Genomic DNA, 21,001 nt, shown 5'->3' on the forward strand with positions numbered 1-21,001 from the left:
TCCTCTTGGCGCATCAGACCATGCCGTCCTGCTGGCTGAGTTCTCCTCCTCAAAGTCTTCCCCCACAGCAGCCAGCACCTGCCGTAGCCCACCATGTACACAAAACTACAATGTCCTGAGCGCCACGGATAACATGTGGAATGCCATGAATGTTTTTCTCGCAGATGTACCCTGGTCTCAGGTCCTTGCCTCCCACTGCATCGACACGGCTGTCTCCGCATTCACTGACATCCTTGAAGGTGCCTTGGACCTATATATAGGAAGATCCTCACCTCTGTTGTGTCCTGCTCAAGGCAGACCAACTCTTCGAAAGATGAGAATGAATCATCAGTAAAACGCAATGGCTTTTAAAGGGAAGCTGGCTGCAAAGGCGGCTTGAAAGGTGACATGTGAATGTGTTACGTGCAAGGCGCCAGAGGTACCGCAGTGCAGGGCCTAGGGTGCGAACAGCAGCACTAGCAGCCTGAGTACCAGGACCCATGCAGGGAAAGGTGCTAAAATATCACCACATGCCCCCTCGGCTTGAGTGCGACTTGGGAGCACTAACACAAAGAAAATCCTGAAACCGAAATTCGAAAATCACAGCGTAGCGCACAAGCAACAAGGAAAAAGCAAGAGAAGCATGCCCAGTCAATCTATGCACGTGGCCGGAGGAACCGTCTGTTCCGCCAGAAGCTGGACCCCGTCACTGTCTGCACTGTGTAGCTCCGTCCTCTTCTCGTGCATTTTGTGACCGTTCCTTCCATATTCCAGCGTTTTGAAGACTGGTTCTGGATCCATACCTTATCGCCTACGTGCAGAGGGGGCAGAGGTTTGCCAAGCTGGGATGAGACCTGCTGGGGAGCACTGCGGCTGTGGGCAGCGTACTGCTGCAGATTTGCAGGAAGTGTGGGAACCTTGGTCCTCGTTGGCCTTCCAAACAGCAGTTGGGCCGGGCTTGCTCCTCCTGGCCCAGGCGTGTTACGCCATTCCAGCAACCCTTCTCTGAAGGCACTGCTGTTATAAGCGTCACCTTTGCCGATTTTCATTAATAAGTGCTTCATGGCCTTGACCGCCGCCTCAGCCGCGCCATTTGACTGAGGATTGTACGGGCTGCTGGGGTCGTGGCAAATGTTTCACTCTGAGCAGAACGAAGCGAACGCTGAAGATCTGAATTGCGGCCCACCATCCGTCGTGAGGCGCGTAGGAACGCCAACGTCCGACATCCACTGAACGAGATGTTTGGTGACGTCAGACGTGGTAGCCGACCTCCTACAACGCCCAACAAATGGCCAGCCGGAACACTTGTCGGTGAGAACCAGGTACTCGAAGCCGCCTAGGGAGAAGAGGTCCGCAGCTGCATCTTCGACGGGTGTGGACGGACGACTGTCAGAGAGGAGCGGCTCAGAAGGTTGGGAGGGGAGCAGCGTGATGCAGGATCTGCAAGTCTGGACGACGTTCTTAACGTCATTGGAGATCTGGGGCCAGTACACTGCTTGCCTGGCCCTGCGGAGTGTGCGGGTCTGTCCCTGATGAGAAGCGTGAAGTTGCTCCAGCGTGGTCTGGCGTTTCCTTCTGGGAACGACAATACGGTGACCCAACAACACTATGCCGTCCTCGACCGACAGGGCATGCCAAACCTGCCAGTACGGGTGCAGATCGAGGTCCAGAGCAGCCTTGTCCACCGGAAAGCCGTTCTTTACGGCGTTCAGCAGCTTGAGGTATTCCGGGTCCGTCGAGCCCTCCGCCCGCACCTTCGTAATGCCAAGGTCGGGGAGGACTGTATGGCCTGTTTCCTCGTCCCCTTGCGACAGCTGACGGAGAACACAGTAGCAGTGCTCGATTTCTTCCTCACCAGCTTCATCGTCAGGGTCTGGTGCACGTACTGGGTGTCTCGACAGGCAATCTGCTACCTTGTGATCGGCACCCGGTCTCCACTGAGCCACGAACCGAAAAGGCGTCAGCTTCTCTCGTAGTCGCACGATTCGTGGAGACGTCAACTCATCCAGCGTCTTAGCATTCAGGATAGGAATGAGCGGCTTGTGATCGACTAGCAGCTCGAAATCAGCACCGGCCAGGAACAGTCTAGCCTTGTGGACTGCCCAGACTACCGCCAGCAGTTCAATCTCCGTTGCAGAGTACCTGGCCTCGGTCTCAGTGACGTGCCGTGAAGCACATTGCACTAGACGCCCGTCCACTTGCTGCTGCCACAGTGCCATGCCGAGACCGTTGGACTGCGAGGCGTCTGTCTCGAGACGAAGCGGCTGTGCAGGGTCGAAGGTAGCCAACACTCGAGGGCTTACCAGCTCCTCTAGTATAGCTGTAAATGCCTGCTGCTGCGGATCCTCCCAGATAAACTCATTCTTTGGAGAGAGCAGAGAGCGGATCGGGGATAGAAGCTCCGCTAGTCGCGGCGTGAACGCGTCGAACTGCTGCACGAGTCCACAGAAGGATCGGATATCAGTGCGGTTGGTAGGGATTGGAAAGTTGTGTAGATCCTCCACCAAGCTTCGATCAGGACTGTAGCCGTCCGGCATCACCACGAATCCGCAGTACGATGTTCTGGGTGCCGCAAAGACGAATTTGCGGCGGTTCAGTGTGATTTGGTTTTCCGAGCAAAGCTTGAGCACATTGCGAACCCTCTGGGTGTGCGCCTCAAGCTCAGTGTCGTACACGATCACATCCTCTACCGCTTTCTGAAGATTCGAAAACCCGGCGAACACTTCGTCTCCTCTCCGGTTGTGTTCGTCACCTGCCGACACCAAGCCCATGACGTTCCGCTTGAAACGGTAGGCACCCCATGGCGTCATGAACGCTGTGAGCCTGGTGCTATCGTCGTCGAGGGGTACCTGCCAGTAGCCATGGCGAGAATCTAGGGTGGTGAAGTACTGCATCCGCATTGGGATCGACGCGACGACTTCCCGAGGTACTCGGGTTGGGTATGCCGGCCTCTTGACCCATTTATTTAGACCTGTCAGGTCCACCGTGATGCGCGGCTCACTGGAACTCTTCTTAGGGACCACCACCAGTGGGTGGCACCAAGTGTACGCTTCGCCGACAGGCACCTTCTCAATGACGCCCTTGCCCACCATGTCGGACAGCTGGTTCTGCACCGCGTCCCGCCACCTGAATGGGATGGAGCGAGCGCAATACAGGCGGCATGGCGACGCGCCATTGATGAGCTCGATGCGCATCGGCTCACCGCTCATGGGCTTGAGCGGGGTATCACAGAACACTTCTGGAAACTCTTCCAGCAAGGTACGTCGGATTTCCTCAGCCGCCGTCGACACAGTACCTACTGACGTGTCTGCGACTTCGGATGCTTGCTTCCGAGGGATGGAGATGTTTGCCACGCTTTGTACCCTTAGACGGGAGTGAGGCCATCCATCCTCGAGAAGCCGCAACTTCATGCACGTGTCCTTGCTGAGCAGAGGTGTCTTCAGCTGCCGGAATACGTGCAGGGTCGACACGGCGGTAGTGTCGCTCAAGGACAACTGAGCCTCGAGCTTGCCCATGGAATCCAAAGCTGTACCGTTAGCTGCCTTGACATCAGCTGTGTCCGGCACTAGATTCATCCTGAGGCTTGGGTCGATACCATCCAGGTCGGTAAGACTGATGACGTCCACATCCGCGCCCGTGTCCGGCAGCCACCCGATAGCGCATGACGATCCTCCCTGGATCGCGACGCCAACCGTCACCAGCTTGTTCCTAGAAGGACCAGCCTGGTTGACAAACAGCGAGTCGACAGACGTCGTTCCTGGTGAGGGCGAGGTCCGCTGTTGACAAACCCTGGCAAAGTGACCCACCTTGAGGCCCAAGCGGCATGTCTGGTTATAGGCCTTGCATTGGCCCTTGGGGTGAGTCTCCCCACAAAACCTGCACGTGCCTACGTCCGACTTCAGCGTCTGTGCCTGCGCCTGCTGACGCTTGTAAGTGGACTTCGTTGCCGCCGCCAACGCCAGGTCGGGCAGCTGCTCACCGAGGCCAGATTCCGTATCGGTAGCGGATTCGTATGCAGAGCATATCTGCATGACCCGATCGAGCGATAACTCACTGGCATACTCTTCTTCGAGCACCCGTCGTTGCATCGCTCGATCCCTTAGGCCACAGATGAGCCTGTCGCGGAGCCGGGTTTCCCGAAGTTGGGCCTCATGGCCGCACAGTGACCCACATCTGCCGCACTGCAGACTATCTGGGTAGCTGCACGCATCATGCAGCTGAGACAGACCCTAGAAGTACTGGCTGATACTCTCACCTTGTCTCTGGCTCCTGCCATGGAAGGCCTTGCGATCCAGTAACGGGTTTCTTCGCTTTCTCAGGAACGCTTCCAGCTTCTGGATAGCAACCCGCTCATCATCGCCGTCGGCTATGGGAACTACGCCCGCCTGCCACAGCCGCACCCAACCATCATTGAGAGCTGTACGGAGAACTGCTTGCTGTGTAACTGTACCTGCGTCTCTGCATAGCCCAGTCAACGACACGTAGTCAGACCACTTGACTTTCCACTCGAGGAAACCAGCTAGGTCTATCGAGTCTGGACTGGGCAGGTGGGGTATTTCCGCTCTCCGGGCCCACGGCCCTACCTCTGGCTGTCTTGAGGTGGATGGTGGCGGGCCGCTGCCGGCAGGCTGGCTTGACTGCGCCATTGTGAGCCTAAGCAGAATCTGCTGCTGCTGGCTGAGGGATTGGACGATGGACTGCAGCAGGCTTCCTTCTTCTTGAGTTCCTGGCTGCATCCGCTCTGTCAACCCGTCGTTGATTGCTGCTGCTTCCTCAGCCTTGGCCTTGACAGAGGTTCGTGTCTTTCGCTGCGCCATGTTGTGTCCTGCTCAAGGCAGACCAACTCTTCGAAAGATGAGAATGAATCACCAGTGAAACGCAATGGCTTTTAAAGGGAAGCTGGCTGCAAAGGCGGCTTGAAAGGTGACATGTGAATGTGTTATGTGCAAGGCGCCAGAGGTACCGCAGTGCAGGGCCTAGGGTGCAAACAGCAGCACTAGCAGCCTGAGTACCAAGACCCATGCAGGGAAAGGTGCTACAATATCACCACAACCTCCTCGTCGGAAATCACGCCACAAACCCTGCCCCTGGATGACCCCATCACTGCAAGCAGCTTTTAAAGTCAAGAGCGATCTCTACAGCATCTACCGGAAATACCCATCCCCTACAAATTTCAACAAATACAAACACCAACGTAACTATGTAAAATGCCTTTCCAGATCCTGCCATCGCTGCTACATCCGCAATCTCCGTGCCACGATATCTCCCACAAACCCTCGCCTCCCATCCCTCCCAGCGCCCGGGTCATACCTTCGAAGATGGTGGGCCCCAATGGTCGAACAAGCACCTCTCCGGCATCCATTGGTAACTTATTGAACCGCCACTTCGTCAGTGCTGGCTTACAGGTTGACCCCGATGCTCCTATTCCCACTATTTCCTCTCTACCTCCACCAGCAACTACATTGCACTCCCTGATCATCACCTCATCGACTGTTCACAAGTATATTGCAAGGCTGCCTCTGAACAAATCCCCCGGAGCTGATAGGATCACCAATGAGATCCTCAGGAAACTGAGCTACTCAATTGCCAGCCCACTCTCCACTCTTTTTAACCTTTCCCTCTCCTCCGGCACATTCCCGTCGCGATGGAAGTCAGCCACTGTCATTCCAGTGTACAAGATGAAAGGCGACAAGAACAACCCGTCTAATTACCGACCAATCTTCCTCCTGTCCTGCGTCTCCAAACTGCTAGAGAGAATAGTGTACGACCGCTTGTACGACCATATCTCCCCTCTTCTTCACCCCGCACAATCTGGCTTCCGTCGAAAGGACAACACATCCCTGCAATTGTCCCGCATAATCCAAGACCTCTGCTCCCTAAAAGACCAGCGGCAGGTCTCCTGCATCTGTTTCTTCGACCTCTCCAAGGCCTTCGACACCGTGTAACACAAGGGCCTGATCGCCAAACTTCGTGCCCATGGTGTCTCCGGCTCCCTACTGGCCTGGATAACTAGCTACCTCTTGGACCGAAATCAGTGCGTCCCAGTAAATGGAACCTTATCTGCCCCGAGTCTGTGACATCCGGAGTGCCCCAGGGCTCCATTTTAGGTCCCCTGCTCTTCCTCACATACGTTAATGACCTCCCTATTCAATTCCCAATATTTCTTTGTTTGCAGATGATACCACTGTCCTTGCTTCCTCCCCATCTCACGCCACCCTGTACCCCAAAGTTCAGACCTGTATCAACGACATTGTTCACTGGATGAGCACTTGGTACCTTAAGCCAAATGTGACCAAAACCGAGCTCCTCCTGTTCCCTCTCCCAAAGATCCAGTGCCCATCTTCCACTTTCCCGATGATCCCGATCACACTATCTCTGTAGAGCCCCACCATAAACACCTTGGCATTGTCATAGATTCCGGCCTCTCCTGGTCTCACCATGCTGATCACGTGTCGTCCAAAGTATGCCGATCTGCCGGCATAATGTCAAGTCACTTGTTCCATTTGCCCCAAAATTGCCGGATTAATTTTTATAAATCATACATTCTTCCCCTCTTCACGTACGGCTTCCCTGCCTGGTCCACCATTAACAAAACCCACATAGGTAAATTAGAAGTTCTCCATCGCCGTATACTGCGCATCATATTCCGTACTGATCGTTATATCACAAATATAGACTTGTATGCTGCTGCATCCACTACCACTCTGCAACATTACCTTGATGCTTCCAAGTGCACCCTGGCACATTCAATTTTTCTTGACCAGCACCCTGCTCATATACAGTCCCTTAATTGGTTCAATTCAGGTGGCACCACCCGAAGCTGCGTTCGTCTCCCCTAGCTAGGTCTACCCTATTCGTCAATTCCCCTTTCTTTTCCTCCTACTCCACGTGGCTCCAACTGCCTCCCAGTGCTAGACAAGCTCCAAATATGCCCAAATTCCGTACCCTCGTCAGACAGCACTTCAGTATCTCCCAGTAAACAAAATCATAGTCCCCACTTCTGCTGCACAGCTCGCTGAGCATCCCATTGCTTTGCAAGTTGCGAATCTCTTCCCACTTTGTGTACGTGCTCTTCATTTTCTTTTTTCTCTTCTTCCGTGGTTGGTCTCACCCTCTCCTCAATTTAATTGGCTGTCTTGACATGCCACGAGGTGCAGAAATAAATAAAATAATCCCTATTCTTGTTTTGCCGTCATCAAGGCGGTAGATGGTGTCGTATTACCCTCCACCGTACCTATCCCCGTACCTGTCCCGTACCTGTCCCGTATCTGTCCCGTACCTGTCCCGTACCGTACCGTACAATCAAAGACGGCTGGCCACAATGCATATTCAAACAGGGCTTTCAAATATTTTATTATTATTATTATTATTTTTGTTTTACATCGGAAGCTCAACAGTGCAGCTGCACAAATATGAAGAGGCCGATGGGACCAAAAAAATATATAAAAATAAATTAAAAAATAAATAGTATACAATGTATATACATCAGTGTATATGTTCATACATCAGTGTAAATGTTCAAATGTTTAGAAAAAAAGGGGGATGAGTGGTGAACATAAAGAGAAAAGAAGAAAAACGTATGCTGAATGAACCTGGGCAATACATACATGTAGCTGGTGAGAGACTAAACGTTGCCAACGTTGTCAAACAAAAGTGCACGATATCGTTCAAACCAAACTGGATCATCCAATAAGCGCTTAAAACCACGATCGAACTGAGAAGTAAACGAAGAGGATTTAAAGTCATTAGGTAGAGCATTAAAAAAAGAGCAGCACGAAGCACAAAGGATGTTTGACCGAGTGTTGTTCTGCATTTTAAATAAGGGATATCATGTGTGTCGCGATTACGCGTGCTCCGGGTAGATTGTGGGGCTGAAGATAACGATGTAAATACAGGCAAAGGGCGAAGAATATGATTAATGAAAATGAACTTCCCAGTTGACACCAGGAAATAGTAGTCCAGGGGCTTAACATCAAGGTTTTTCAGAAGACCAGAAATACTGTCCCGGCTCGAAGCCCCACAAGCCGCTCGGATAGCTCTATTGTACACGCTTACTAGACGATTGTGATCCTTCGCAGTAATGAGTGTGACGAAGGAACAGATGCAGTACAGAATGTCAGGAAGAACGACAGACAGGATGTACTGGCGGCGTGCAAGTTTGCTCAGTTGCCGGAAGGTGCGACGTAAGACACCCACCTTCTGGGATACTTTTCTAACAATTACATCGATATGCTTGGTCCATGACAGGCAGTTGTCAACTTGGATACCAAGGAGACGAGTTTCGGTCACAAAATTAAGTGGCTCACCTTGAAGGCTATTACGGAGGATTAGCAAGACGAAATTCGCGTTCGCGTTCGCTCTCCAAAGAAAGTCGAACTCAGTGACGGAATTCGCGTTATGAGAAGGATTAGCAAACAGAATTCGCACATGCATGACGTTGACACGACGTAGGCAGTACAGCGTGGTAAATTTATGACTGCCCTGATACGAATCCACGATTCGTGTTCCGACTACTTTTCCGAACGAAAAATGCGAAAGTTCGCAATCCAGTTCGCGAACTGAAAAATGTTTGCGAACGCGAACGCGAATTTCGTCTTGCTAATCCTCCGTAATGACACTTGGGTGCGTCGTGGGGTTTCGGCCGGGGGAAATGATCATAACACCTGACTTTTTAACATTGATCATCATGTGGAGCTATACAAGATCATAACGTGAAACAACTTGGAAGAATTAGTATGTTAGCGAAGTGTATCGGGGGATGCATGCAGGGCGATAGTGCGGGTTCGAATCCCAGGTTATGTCTAAAAACAAAGAGTAGAAATTTATAAGAATTTATAACATCCCTATGCTTTTTTTGTCTAGGTCATTAAGGCAAAAAAGCATAGCGTAGGGCCCTGAGCTTTCAAGCTCTCTCGTTTTTTCAAAGAACACAAACCCGGCTCGAGACAAAATATTATAACAAGAAAGATAACAAGTTGCATGCAGGGAGAACGAAGAAACGACTTAACACAAATGTTGTGGGTTGAGAGAACAAACAACTATTGAGTCGGGGCTGACTACTAGTATCCCCTAGCTCAGCTGTGTAGGTGGAGCGTTATGGAGTCCTCTGACCAGAGGTCTTGGTAACGCGCACCGGGGGGGGGGGGGGTTAAAAAGAGAAAGAAAGAAGAAAGAGTTAGGCCATCAGCTAATATGCTAGTGTGTGGTGTACACGTCGACAGCAGTCCCACATGTTTGCTCGAGGAGGTACCTGTACACTGCTACTGTGAAGCGTTGCAGCGCTGACTTGGATGGGCGGGGGGGGGGGGGCGTTTAGGATGGCAGATTCCATGTTGTTATTAGGCCGAACGGGAAGGAACAGTGTAGGATGTCAGGACTTGTTGCGGGGAGGGGGTTTGACAACTGGAAGGCAGGGGAGTGTTTCACTTGATGTTGGTGGCGGGTTTCTGGGGTGGGTGGGCTCAGTGGCAGCAGGTGGCAGCATGTCTGTCAGCTGGGCCGGACTTGAAATATAGTGCAGCTTGAACAGCACGCTCCAGAGACTTGCCGAAGGACTGATAAGCTTGGGAGCATGGTCCAAGCGTCAGTGCTGCGCATACACCGTTGCTGGATGCAGTCAAGCTTGGCAAGGTGGGGAGGATGAAGCCATTGTATATGCTGAGGCGGCCGTTGGGGTTGAGTACTGGGCATAACTTCCTGAAGAAGCCAGGGCGCTGGCTGGATTTGATCTGACTGAAACCTGGTGGAGATGGTTGAGGAACAGCAGTTTGCGGTCGAAGGTCTCACCGAGAAGTGTTCGACGATTTGTGTATCACCGGTGAAATGACAGTGTGAAAAGGGTCCTTCAAAATAGGACTTCAGTTCAGGTTCCGTATAATCTTCCGCCATGAACCGCCATTCGCGGGATGACCAAGTCGGAGATCAAAATGTTGAGTTCCCTCCCAGTAATTCAGACTTCTGTCGTAGAACTAGTCACAACACTGTCCTCCCTCGTGTCACAGTCGGCCGATCTGGAGACACGCCTGCTGAACCAGATCAATCTGTTGAATAAGCAAGTGAATCCGCTCAGTGAGGATGTTGTTTCCCTGAAGGAAACCGGTATTGTTTCGGCGAGTGCTTCTCGCCAGGCCCAGTGCCAGCGTACGAGCAAGACATCCCGTAGACATGTAGCTACGGGCACCAATGACCCCAGTACGAGTTCTACAACTGAAAACCATAGTGTCAGTGACACTGGCGACACTGAAAGCAGCGATCAGGAAGCTTCACAATCTGCAGCAGGTAAAGGCTGCAAGCTCCAGCAGGCCAAGCGCAATGACTGAAGTAGTAAAGCCATCCTGGATGTCATTGCAGATGACAGTTCACAGTTGGTGTCAGCGGAGCTACCCAGGCCAAGGAAAGCCATGTTGTACGTTTGAAATCTGAGCGAGTCCTGCTCTGAGGTTGTACGGTCACGAAGGATGGGCGGTTGGTAACGTGGCAGAGTGGCATCCACATTCGTACATTTCTCAACGGTAAACGTCGTCTCCCTTACATCGACAATGTCTGGGAGGTGTGTGGTGACTACGTGCTGGAATTCACCAAGCTTACACATCAGGCAGAATGCATTAGTTAGAAGTAGGTTACACTTAGGGTCGCCCAGTGCTGTCATCATTCTGTATCATTGGTCCTAACTGTGGTGGAATGTTGACCATTGCTGCTGCCAAGATTGTCTTGTGATGCTGCAGTCTGATGTTGGTCATGGTCTTTAAACTGCCATTTTTAAGGGGTGTGCAAGTTTCAAGGTTGCCTTGAGAAACTTTTCAAGGGGTTTGCACAACCGATGGACACCCCAAAAGGAACATATACCTGTAAATTTTGGGCGAAATCGGAGAGATCGACTTGCACTTTGTAGTGTTCACGTGTTCCTACGCGCTGTGGCATTCCTTGGCCACTCCAGACATTCATGATGCATGTAGTAGTAGTAGTACATCGTGATGTTATGCATGTAGCATGTGCCGTTTCCCGCGCGCGCGTGAAACGGACTTCGCGGCTTTTAGTTGCTGTGCATGGTTTGACTCTGGACTCTTGTTGTTTTGGACTGAAGAAGAAAAAATACTACATTGGCGCTGCGAGCTATTTTGTTCCTCCGCGGCGAGCATGGGTGACCGACCACCCGCCATTCCGCCCCCTAGACCTTCTCCTATTTATGTCTCCTTCTACGATGCCGCCACGCGCTGGCCCGCCTGGACACGGAGTTTCAAACTTTATCTTGCTGCGTCCAAAATTGGCGATGACGACCAACAGTGTGGGCTACTCCAGTACCTGGGAGGAGACGACATCCAGCAACTCGTGCCCACTCTTAGCAACACAGGGGCAACATTCGACGACCTCGCCAAAGCATTGCAGGACGAGTTCGATAAACACCAAAACAAAACGCTCCTCAGGTTCAATTTCCGTCAGCTTCGTCAACAGCCGAACGAGACTATGGAGGGTTTCTGTTGTCGTTTGGGCGACCACGTGATACGCAGCGGCTTCCCGGATATGGCCGCGGAGAAATTGGCTGTCTTGGACCAGCTGATTATCGGCTGCAAGTCCGACGCCATTCGGCGAAAACTGCTGGAGATCGATGGCCTCGACTCCGACAAAGCTCTGAAAGCAGCCCGCGCGTATGAGGCCAGCATCACCCATGTATTCGCCATCAAGGACGCCTCTCTGGGCTCTTCAGTGGCTTCACAGCAGGACGCCCACGTCGCTTCCCTGGCGTCAGCAGCACCCCAGCCTGCCCATGTGGTGCCCTCTCGGGGTCACAGCGCCACGGCTACGCAGCTGCACGCCAGCCCCAAGCCCAGTGTCCACAGTCTACCTCATCCGGTCTGACCTGCTACCGGTGTGGAAAGCCAGGCCATGCCACATGTGACGCTACCAAGGGCCAGTTCTGTAGCCGCTGTGGCAAGCCAAACCATTTCGCTGCGGCATGCCGCGCCTCGGACTCCGCCATCCAGGCCCGCACGTTCAGGGAACGCCGTCCCCACCAACACGCTGACCAGCACGCTGTCAACAGCAGCCACCATGCCATTCATTTTTTAGAGATTGGCGCAGAGCTGTTTTCTACCGACTCTCCGCCTCGTCCATCTACGGCACCCTGCCGTGAGGATGCCCGGCGCACCGTGCACGTCAACGGCATACCCCTGACTGTCTTGGTGGATAGTGGTGCCAGTCACAATATCATCAATACTGATGACCTGGCAAAGGTTGCCCCTGTTGCAGCACTTCAGCAAACGGATGTGCAAATTTTTGCTTACGGCTCAACTTCACCTCTTCCTCTTCTGGGTAGCATCCCCCTCTGTGTTTCCTCCGCTACCATGAGTTCGACGGCAACATTCCTCGTTGTCGCACACGCGCCACGTACCGCTGCTATCGTTGGCCGCGAGAGCGCCATGCGTTTTGGCCTCATCCAGCTGGTCCACAGCATCGAAAGTCCGCAACTGCCAGACGACCTTGCTGAGTACCACGACCGCTTCCAGGGCCTCGGCTGCATCAACGACGTAGAAGCCCATATCTACGTAGATGGCAACGCGTGCCCTGTCGCTCAAGCACCATCCAAAGTGGCTGTCCACCTCCAGGAGGACGCACTCGCTGAGCTCCATGAGCAGCTCGCATTGGATGTCATCGAGCCTGCCACTGGCCCCACCCCATGGGTTGCCCGAATGGTGGTCGTGCCAAAGCGCAAGGGCAAAGTGCGCCTCACGCAGGATTTCCGTGATGTCAACGCCGTTGCGGCACGGGAACGCCATCCCATCCCCACGCTTGAGGAGATTACTTCCGACATGCCAGGGGCCACCGTGTTCACCGAGTTGGATATGAACAAGGCCTTCCACCAGATCTCACTGGCCGAGTCATCCCGTCTTTTCACCGTGTTCCACACACCCCTCGGCCTAATGCGGTGCAAGCGACTCGCCATGGGGTTGGCTTCAGCGTCTGAGATCCTCCAGCGGACCATGGACCGTGTCCTCGCGGGTCTCCCATGTGTTCGCAGCGTGCACGACAATATATTCATCTACGGGGAGACGGCCCAAGTCCACGATGAGCGCCTGCACGCCTGCCTGCAACGCCTACGTGCCCACAATGTTTCCCTCAACCTGGCGAAGTGCCAGTTTCGCCAAACCCGCCTGGCCTTCATGTCGACTATCTACAGTCGCCGGGGCACTCAGGCTGCACCACACCGCAAAGAGAGCATTGCTGTTTTCGCCACACCCAAGTCAGCTTCCGATATCAAGAGTTTCCTGGGTTTGGCGACATTCATGCGCCATTACATCCCCGACATGGCCACCAAGACGGCACCCCTGCGGAAACTCCTTGGCAAGGGTCCGCAGTGGGATTGGTCACCCGAGGCTCAGGCAGCATTCGATGCCATCAAAGCCGACATAGCAGCTGATCGGGCCCTCGCCTACTTCGACCGTACCAAACACACTCACCTTTACGTCGATGCCTCACCCGTTGGCCTTGGCGCCATCCTCTGCCAGTCTCCTGAAGCAGTCGTCCAGGATCACTCCGAGCTGAAACCAGTCGCATTCGCAAGCCGCAGCCTGACCCCCACTGAGCAGCGTTATTCGCAAACGGAACGCGAAGCCCTCGGTGTGAAGTACGGCTGCTTGCGCTTCTCCCATTTCCTCAGCGGCGACCCCGGCTTCACGGTCCACACCGACCACAAGCCCCTTCTACAGCTGCTTCACCCGTCTTCACGACCTCCACCCCGCATTGAACGGATGGCTCTCAAAGTCCAAGACCTCCACTTCAAGCTGGTGTATGAACCTGGCCCTACCAACCCAGCAGACGTCTTGAGTCGTCACCCTCAGCCACATCCTCCCCTGCCGAATGTTGGTGAGGAGGAGGACACCGCCTATATCAATGTCATCGCGCAGTCCTCTGTTCCCAACGCCCTCCTCTTGTCCGACATCCAAGGCGCAACTCGAGCAGACTCAACGCTCCAGGCCGTGCTGCTGTCACTGCAGACGGGCATGTGGGACGACAAGGCAGTGGACATCCACCCTTTCTACACGAAAAGGCATGAACTCTCCGCCGCCGACGGTCTCCTGCTCAAGGACCATCGTCTGGTGATTCCACTGTCTCTCCGAGAGCGGACACTTCAACTGGCCCACTCCGGCCACCAAGGCATGTCACGGACCAAGCAACGACTGTACACGAAAGTCTGGTGGCCTGGCATGACGTCCGCTGCGGAATCCCTCTGCCGCCAATGCCTCTCCTGTCAGGCAAACACGCCAACAGGCCCATACAGGCCGGAATCCACACCGACCCCACCATCGACGGCGCCATGGCAACGGGTGTTTGTCGACCTGTATGACCCCTTGCCAGGCGGAAGCACACTCTTGGTTGCGGTGGACCAACTGAGTCGCTACCCAGTCACTCACGTGTTCAACTCCACTCCCGCTACAGCTGGCGTACTTGCAGTGCTCCGCAGTGCGTTCGCAGCATTCGGCCTGCCAGAAGAAGTGGTCTCTGACAACGGCCCCCAGTTCCGCTCGGCGGAGTTCAACCGTTTCCTGGCCCAGATGGGCATCGCTCACCGTTGCACGCCTCCTCTCTGGCCCCAAGCCAATGGTGCAGTGGAGCGGATGAACCGCACGATCGGCAAGGTCCTCCGTGCTGCCCAACTGGATGGCCGAGATTTGCGTGCTGCACTTGACGAGTGGCTACTCGCATACCGCACCACTCCCCACCCCGCCACAGGCCTGCCGCCAGCTACCATCATGTTCGGCCGCAGCATCCGGGACACTCTCCCCAGCCTGTGCACGGCCCCAGCACCAGATGCGACCGTCACGGCGAACAAGGAGCATGCGTTCCGCGCCCGCCAATGCGAGGCGGCGAACCACCATCGCAGTGCGCAACCGGCTTCGACCATCACCCTCAAGCCGGGTCAACAAGTTCTGCGCAAGAACGAACGGCAGCACAACAAGCTCGACTCAATCTGGGATCCAAACCCATGGACTGTGGACGAGATGACGGGCTCCACCGTGGTCATCACCCATCCAGTCACAGGCCAGCGGGTCTCTAGGCATGTGTCATTTATGAAGCCGGCTCCCGCTATCGCGGTTCATCCTCCGTCGCCTTTGGTATTCTCGGACATGCTCTTAGCAATAGTGTTGTAAAGTTGTAGTTGCGGCTGCGTGCAAGTCTAAGTTTTGTACGTAACGGTCTTGATGAAATACTTTACGAAGGATTCTGCGGTGAAGTACTTCTATCTTCTCAAATCGACTTATGTTAGTGGCCAACCAAGCAGGGAAGACATACAAGAGGAGAAAATGTATGGTTTTGGAAATAATGTACCAAAATAGTGTTTAGGGCAAACGGGAGAAGTGGATTGTCATTAAACCAACCGAGTTGCTGAATTCATTATCTTCATTGTCCTAGCGAAAACGTTTTAAACTTGTTCAACTATTTCAATTAATCTCTTGCATGCATTTTAGGTGAATTCAATGAACCATCAAATCCACTTGGTGGAGCATATTCGACAATCAATGTCACAATTCATGGTGGTAATATTGTTATACAGTGCCAGCCGTATTTTGACCTGAACATCGATGCCGTCAGTTCAACTGTACAGTGCTTATCCTATGGAAACTGGACAACACTACGTGCTACACCATGCTCTCGTGAGTTTTCAATATTTGCTGAAATACAATTTTCTAAGTTTTTTTACAGACACTTTTGGGATTGACATGCACCACTATTGAAAAGATTGTCAAGTCGAGGAGCCGCTGACCTTCACCCAACCAACCTGTCACTAGTTGCAAGACCAACAAGTGACCAATAATGACTGAGATGAATAAGCATTGTCAGGCCTTGCCAAGTATCTGTTTTGGGGGTATTTACAATAATGGCTGTTTTCGGAATTGCGAAATTTTGTTCAAATGGATTGTACCTGACCTGCCGACGGCTGCAAATTACAGGCTCCTTTTGGAGCCAGTTCGCCATCGCCCAAGCATTGAGATGCCCAACTTGAGGGTATCCCAGCATACCGCGTAACAAACTCGGGACGGGTACCTGTCTTTCTAGAGAGCCATTGCCGGGTGACCAGCTCTCTGAACGCATTGCCATTCGCGCCTATGCCGTCAGGTTGGAGGTGACCACTAATAGGATGTAATAGCCTTGAAACCAGAACAACAACGCTACTGACAATCTGGACCCGACTATCAGGCCACTGGCAGCCCTAATTTCGATTTTGCAGCAGTTTCCACTTATCTACTGTTGTCGACACGCACACGGCGCGCAACGGGATTTTATGGAAGCGAGAATCGAACAAGGAGTGCGGAGAGGACACTAACGCAAGGCATGAGAATTGAAAATCGTACATGGATATGATGAGAATGATAGCAGGGAGGATGAGAGAGAGGTTACCCAGGAGCCTGCAGTTCATGATATGGAAGCCACGTTGTCTGTGGATGTCAATCACATCTGCAACGATCTTGACTGCTTCTTTGGTCTCAGCACAGCTGTCAAAGTAGTCATCGCCATACTGATGCTCGACAATGCCCTGTACTGCACGCAGCTTGTCACGATGCTCGGCAGCATTGGTGTTCGTCACGAACTGCGGCGATGTAGGTGAAAATGTGATTACCCTCATCCGGCAGACAGTCGGTTTGCTGCGGTCCTACCCACGCCACAGAAATTGTTAAGTGCAGTGATTTTGTGGCCTAATGAACACTTGGTGAAACATCTATTGAATGTCACCACCAAATGCGAAAGCCTCCTCGCGGAAACCGAACAGTATGGCTGACATTTCCCTTGGTTTTCAATGCAGCATCGAAAACCAATCGTAGTTTTTCCGGCTTCTAGGGGTTGTTGACCCCAAAGTGCGGGAGATACCAGGTGGTGTTGGAGTCGATCGCTAACTGATGAGGAGATATGATCTCCGCGTAGTGCTTTTAGACATACTCAGCAATCTTCTCGTTGTACTTTGCTAGCAGTGATGGGTTGCGGTCAAGCTTGCGCTCCAGGCTGCGGAGTCGATTGAACGCATTGCCATATCCACGCGGCAGCACTGGGTTGTCCTCGCGCCACAGGAGCCCCGTCTCCCACATGGTATCGTCAAACCGCTGAGTTGTTGCCTGACGCAGCTCAAATGCACGGTTGTGGGCTGTAGCGTGCGGCATCTTGACTCCGAACTCGTCAGTCCTAAATGTTAGGTACCTCCTCCCGTACCTTTTCTAGCTGGCCTGCATGCACTTACGTACTCACCTTTTGTCTCCTTTTGTTCCGTTGGCCTGGGTAGCTACTTGCGCGCCCATATTTGCCATAGCTACACAGGCCCTTTATCTTGCCATTCAGACTTGATCTCTCTCTCTCTCTCTCTCTTTTCTCACTCGTCAATAATCACCATGTAGTCGTTTCGTTCGTCTTGGTCTCTTGTCTCGTCGTCTATAATAAATGTCGTTCCCACTAACTTGTTCCCGTTGTCAGTCGTCCTGTTTCGAACTCAACATTGGCGCCCAACGTGGGGCTCGAACCCACGACCCTGAGATAGCTATGGAGATAAATGTGCTAAAGCGCGAGTCCAGCTACCCAGGCCAAAGAAAGAAAAGATTAGGAAAAGCAACCAGGGTGAGTACGAGGCTGTGAAGGTGAGTACGTCGAGTGAATGTGAGTGCGCGCCCTAAAAGGTGAGTTCGCGCCTGTAAAGGTGAGTACGAGAGTAAAGGTAAGTCCGCGCCTGAAAAGGTGAGTACGAGAGTGGAAGTGAGTGCGCGCCCGGAAAGGTGAGTTCGCGCCTGTAAAGGTGAGTACGAGAGTGAAAGTGAGTGCGCGCCCGGAAAGGTGAGTTCGCGCCTGTAAAGGTGAGTACGAGAGTGAAAGTGAGTGCGCGCCCGAAAAGGTGAGTACGAGAGTGAAAGTGAGTGCGCGCCTGTAAAGGTGAGTTCGAGGGTGCGAGTGCGTACGAGTGTGCGAGTGCGTGCATATGTGAAATCGTGAACCTAACATAAACAACGATTTCACGAGCTGGTGCAGTTCTGCGTCCTCCGTAGAGATATTTTGCAGAACGGCGTCATCACCTTTGCCCTGACGATCAGATGGCCGACCGTGCATGACTCACCCATGCTGGGTTCGGGTGGCGATCGGCGCGTTGGGCGCGCCTTCGATGACCTCTAGTCCGACAGTCAGACTGACATTGTCCTGGCCGATCAGGAGCTAGGGCTTGTTGTTAGCGAGTGTGTGGACCCGCGCGTCTTTCAAATGCGGCAATTGCTTCAGCGCCTTTGCAGACGTCACCGGCTGACACGACAAATCGACCTTGTCCACTGGTCTGGCACTCCTCAGCTGAAAGGTGTCGTCTCCTTGCAATCTAGTGATCTGCAGGTTCAAGGACATAGACTGAGGATGGTGTTGATGCTGCTTATCGGTCCATGTGAGAGACAGTGGCTTCACTGGGCCAGACGCTTGCAGGATCTTGGCTAATCGGGTGTCTACCAGTGTCACTTTAGATCCCTCATCGAAAAGTGCAGACGTCATCACTTCGTTGTGGCCATTTTTCAGTCGTACTGGTACTGTTTGGAGGATGACGCTCGCAGATGGCTTCTGCTTGCTGCAGGTCAGGTGTGATGCCATCGTGATTGAGTTAGTCTGCTCTCTATCAGCAGAGTCTCTGGGTTGTCCTTGTTGCTCATAATTTTACGGATGCAACAGAGGGTGGTGAAATGTCGTCCAGCCATCTAAGCCACATGGCTTGCTCCGTTGCCCCATGCCTATACCCGAGACACACGTAGCACCGGTTTGCAGACCGGGCCAACTTACACCGTTCGTTCTGGCTCACATCCTCGAATGATTTACATGATGAAACTGAATGACCGGCTTTCTCGCAGAAGGCGAATGCCCTTGGTTTGCTTTTCTGTTCAGAGATAGTCTCCATTAGTTGACCGGCTCGCGGTTTCGGCTGTTCTCCACCGCTGGTCGTTGTGTTGCCGACTCGTGCCCCTGGTCTTGCTGCAGCCGTCGCATCCTGCAGGACTCTTGCTTCTGCGGCGCACACAGAGCGTCGTGCTCAGCAGCAATCCGTTCTCACCAGCATCAATCCCTCTCTGCCAGACAAGCAGCGGCTTCTGGTCGAGGTTGCCGGCGATGGTGGCGTATCAACCTGGCTAGGTACCCCTGCTACAGCAGTATTTTCAACAAATATGACTTTCGGGACGCTTTGTGTCTGCGCTTTGACTTGGCTCTGATTAGTGTGCCTTCATCGTGTGTCTGTGGTCGTGACATGACGACTCATGACGCATTCACGCTCAGCGCCATAACCAGTTGCGGGACCTCTTTGCCAACACACTGACGGAGGTGGTGTGTGACGTGGATACTGAGCCTCCACTTGCTCCATTGCAGGGTGAGGCTGTGTCAGGCAACACTGCTGATGGCGCCCGTGTGGATGTTCGGGCTCGTGGCTTCTGGTCGCGGCATCAAAACGCCTTTTAATTTTCGGGTTGCTCACCCAAGGCCATCTTTGCTGTCGCGATCGCAAGTAATGAGCCAGTTGGCTGATCACGAGCAGCAGAAGAAGCGCCAATATGCCGAACGCATCAACAAGGTTGATCGTTCACGCCCCTTGTGTTTGCCACAAATGGCTTATGCAGTACAGAGACCACTGTTTTCTGCCCCCTTTGGCTGCACGAATTCACGACCGTCGCCGTCACCTACCGTATTCCCTGGTTGTCAGGCAATTGCGCTCCAGGGTATGTTTGCGCCTTGTGCGATGGCAAATTACCTGCCATCATGGTGCCCGTCCGTCGTTCGTCAGGAAGCATGCTGGTGGCGGCGCTCATAGCTTCGTCATAAAGTGCCGGGCCCGTGCTCATCTTTTGACCTGACTGTGACCATCAATGTTCTTTCTACATGGACTGATTTTATTCCCGTAGCTTTGCAGAAGACATTACTTCAGTAACGCCTGGCGCCAGCCAGGGTCCACACAGCTTTGTTTTGGCATTTATTCCCGTAGCCATGCAGAAGACGTTACTTCAGTAACGTCTGGCGCTAGCCAGGGTCCACACAGCTTTAATTCCCGTAGCTATGCAGAAGACGTTACTTCAGTAACGTCTGGCGCTAGCCAGGGACCACACAGCTTTAATTTGGTGTTTGTTTGTTTGTTTGTGTGTTTGTGTCACGCCTGGCTCTATCCCGTATCTGTCCCGTACCGTACCGTACCATCAAACACAGCTGGCCACATACAGCTGGGGCAATCGTCAAATAGGGCTTTCAAACGCAAGATCATAACGTGAAGCAACTTGGAAGAATGAGTATAAATGGCCAATGCGAAGTGTATGGGGGAATGCATGTAGGGCGATAGTGCGGGTTCGAATCCCAGGTAATGCCTGGAAAAATAGGAGAATTGAAAAAATTATAACATCCCTATTCTTTTTTGCCGTCATCAAATCGGTAGATGGTGCCGTATTACCCTCGACCATACCTGTCCCGTACATGTCCCGTACCTGTTCCATACCGTACCGTACAATCAAAGATGGCTGACCGCAATGCATAATCAAATTGGGCTTTCAAATACAAGATCATAACGTGAAGCAACTTGGAAGAATTAGTATGTATCCGAAGTGTATGGGGGGGATGCATGCAGGTAGATAGTGCGGGTTCGAATCCCAGGTTATGTCTAAAAACAAAAAGTAGAAATTTATAAGAATTTACAACATCCCTATGCTTTTTTTGTCTAGGTCATCAAGGCAACAAAGCATAGCGTAGGGGCCTGAGCTTCCAAGCTCTCTCGTTTGGTATTTGTGTGTTTGTTTGTTTGTTTGTGTGTTTGTTTCACGCCTGGCGCTATCCCGTATCTGTCCCGTACCGTACCGTACCATCAAACACAGCTGGCCACATACAGCTGGCCGCATTATTCAAATAGGGCTTTCAAACGCAAGATAACGTGAAGCAACTTGGAAGAATGGGTATGAATGCAAAGTGTATGGGGGAATGCATGTAGGGCGATAGTGCGGGTTCGAGTCCCAGGATATGCCTGAAAAAATAGGAGAATTGAAAAATT

At 52.7% G+C, this 21,001-nt stretch overlaps 1 protein-coding gene across 1 annotated transcript in view; it reads left to right on the top strand.

Annotated features, from left to right (window-relative positions):
* The window catches only part of LOC135824427 (uncharacterized), a 227,268-nt gene that overhangs the window by 139,050 nt on the left and 67,217 nt on the right, over positions 1-21,001 (top strand). The window contains exon 9 of the mRNA XM_065337162.1: positions 15,444-15,629. Within this exon, the coding sequence (XP_065193234.1) occupies positions 15,444-15,629 (186 nt within the window). The remainder of the gene's footprint in view (positions 1-15,443; positions 15,630-21,001) is intronic.

The sequence above is a fragment of the Sycon ciliatum genome, chromosome 9 (genome assembly GCF_964019385.1).
Source record: "Sycon ciliatum chromosome 9, ocSycCili1.1, whole genome shotgun sequence".
In the NCBI taxonomy this organism is placed as follows: Eukaryota; Metazoa; Porifera; class Calcarea; order Leucosolenida; family Sycettidae; genus Sycon; species Sycon ciliatum.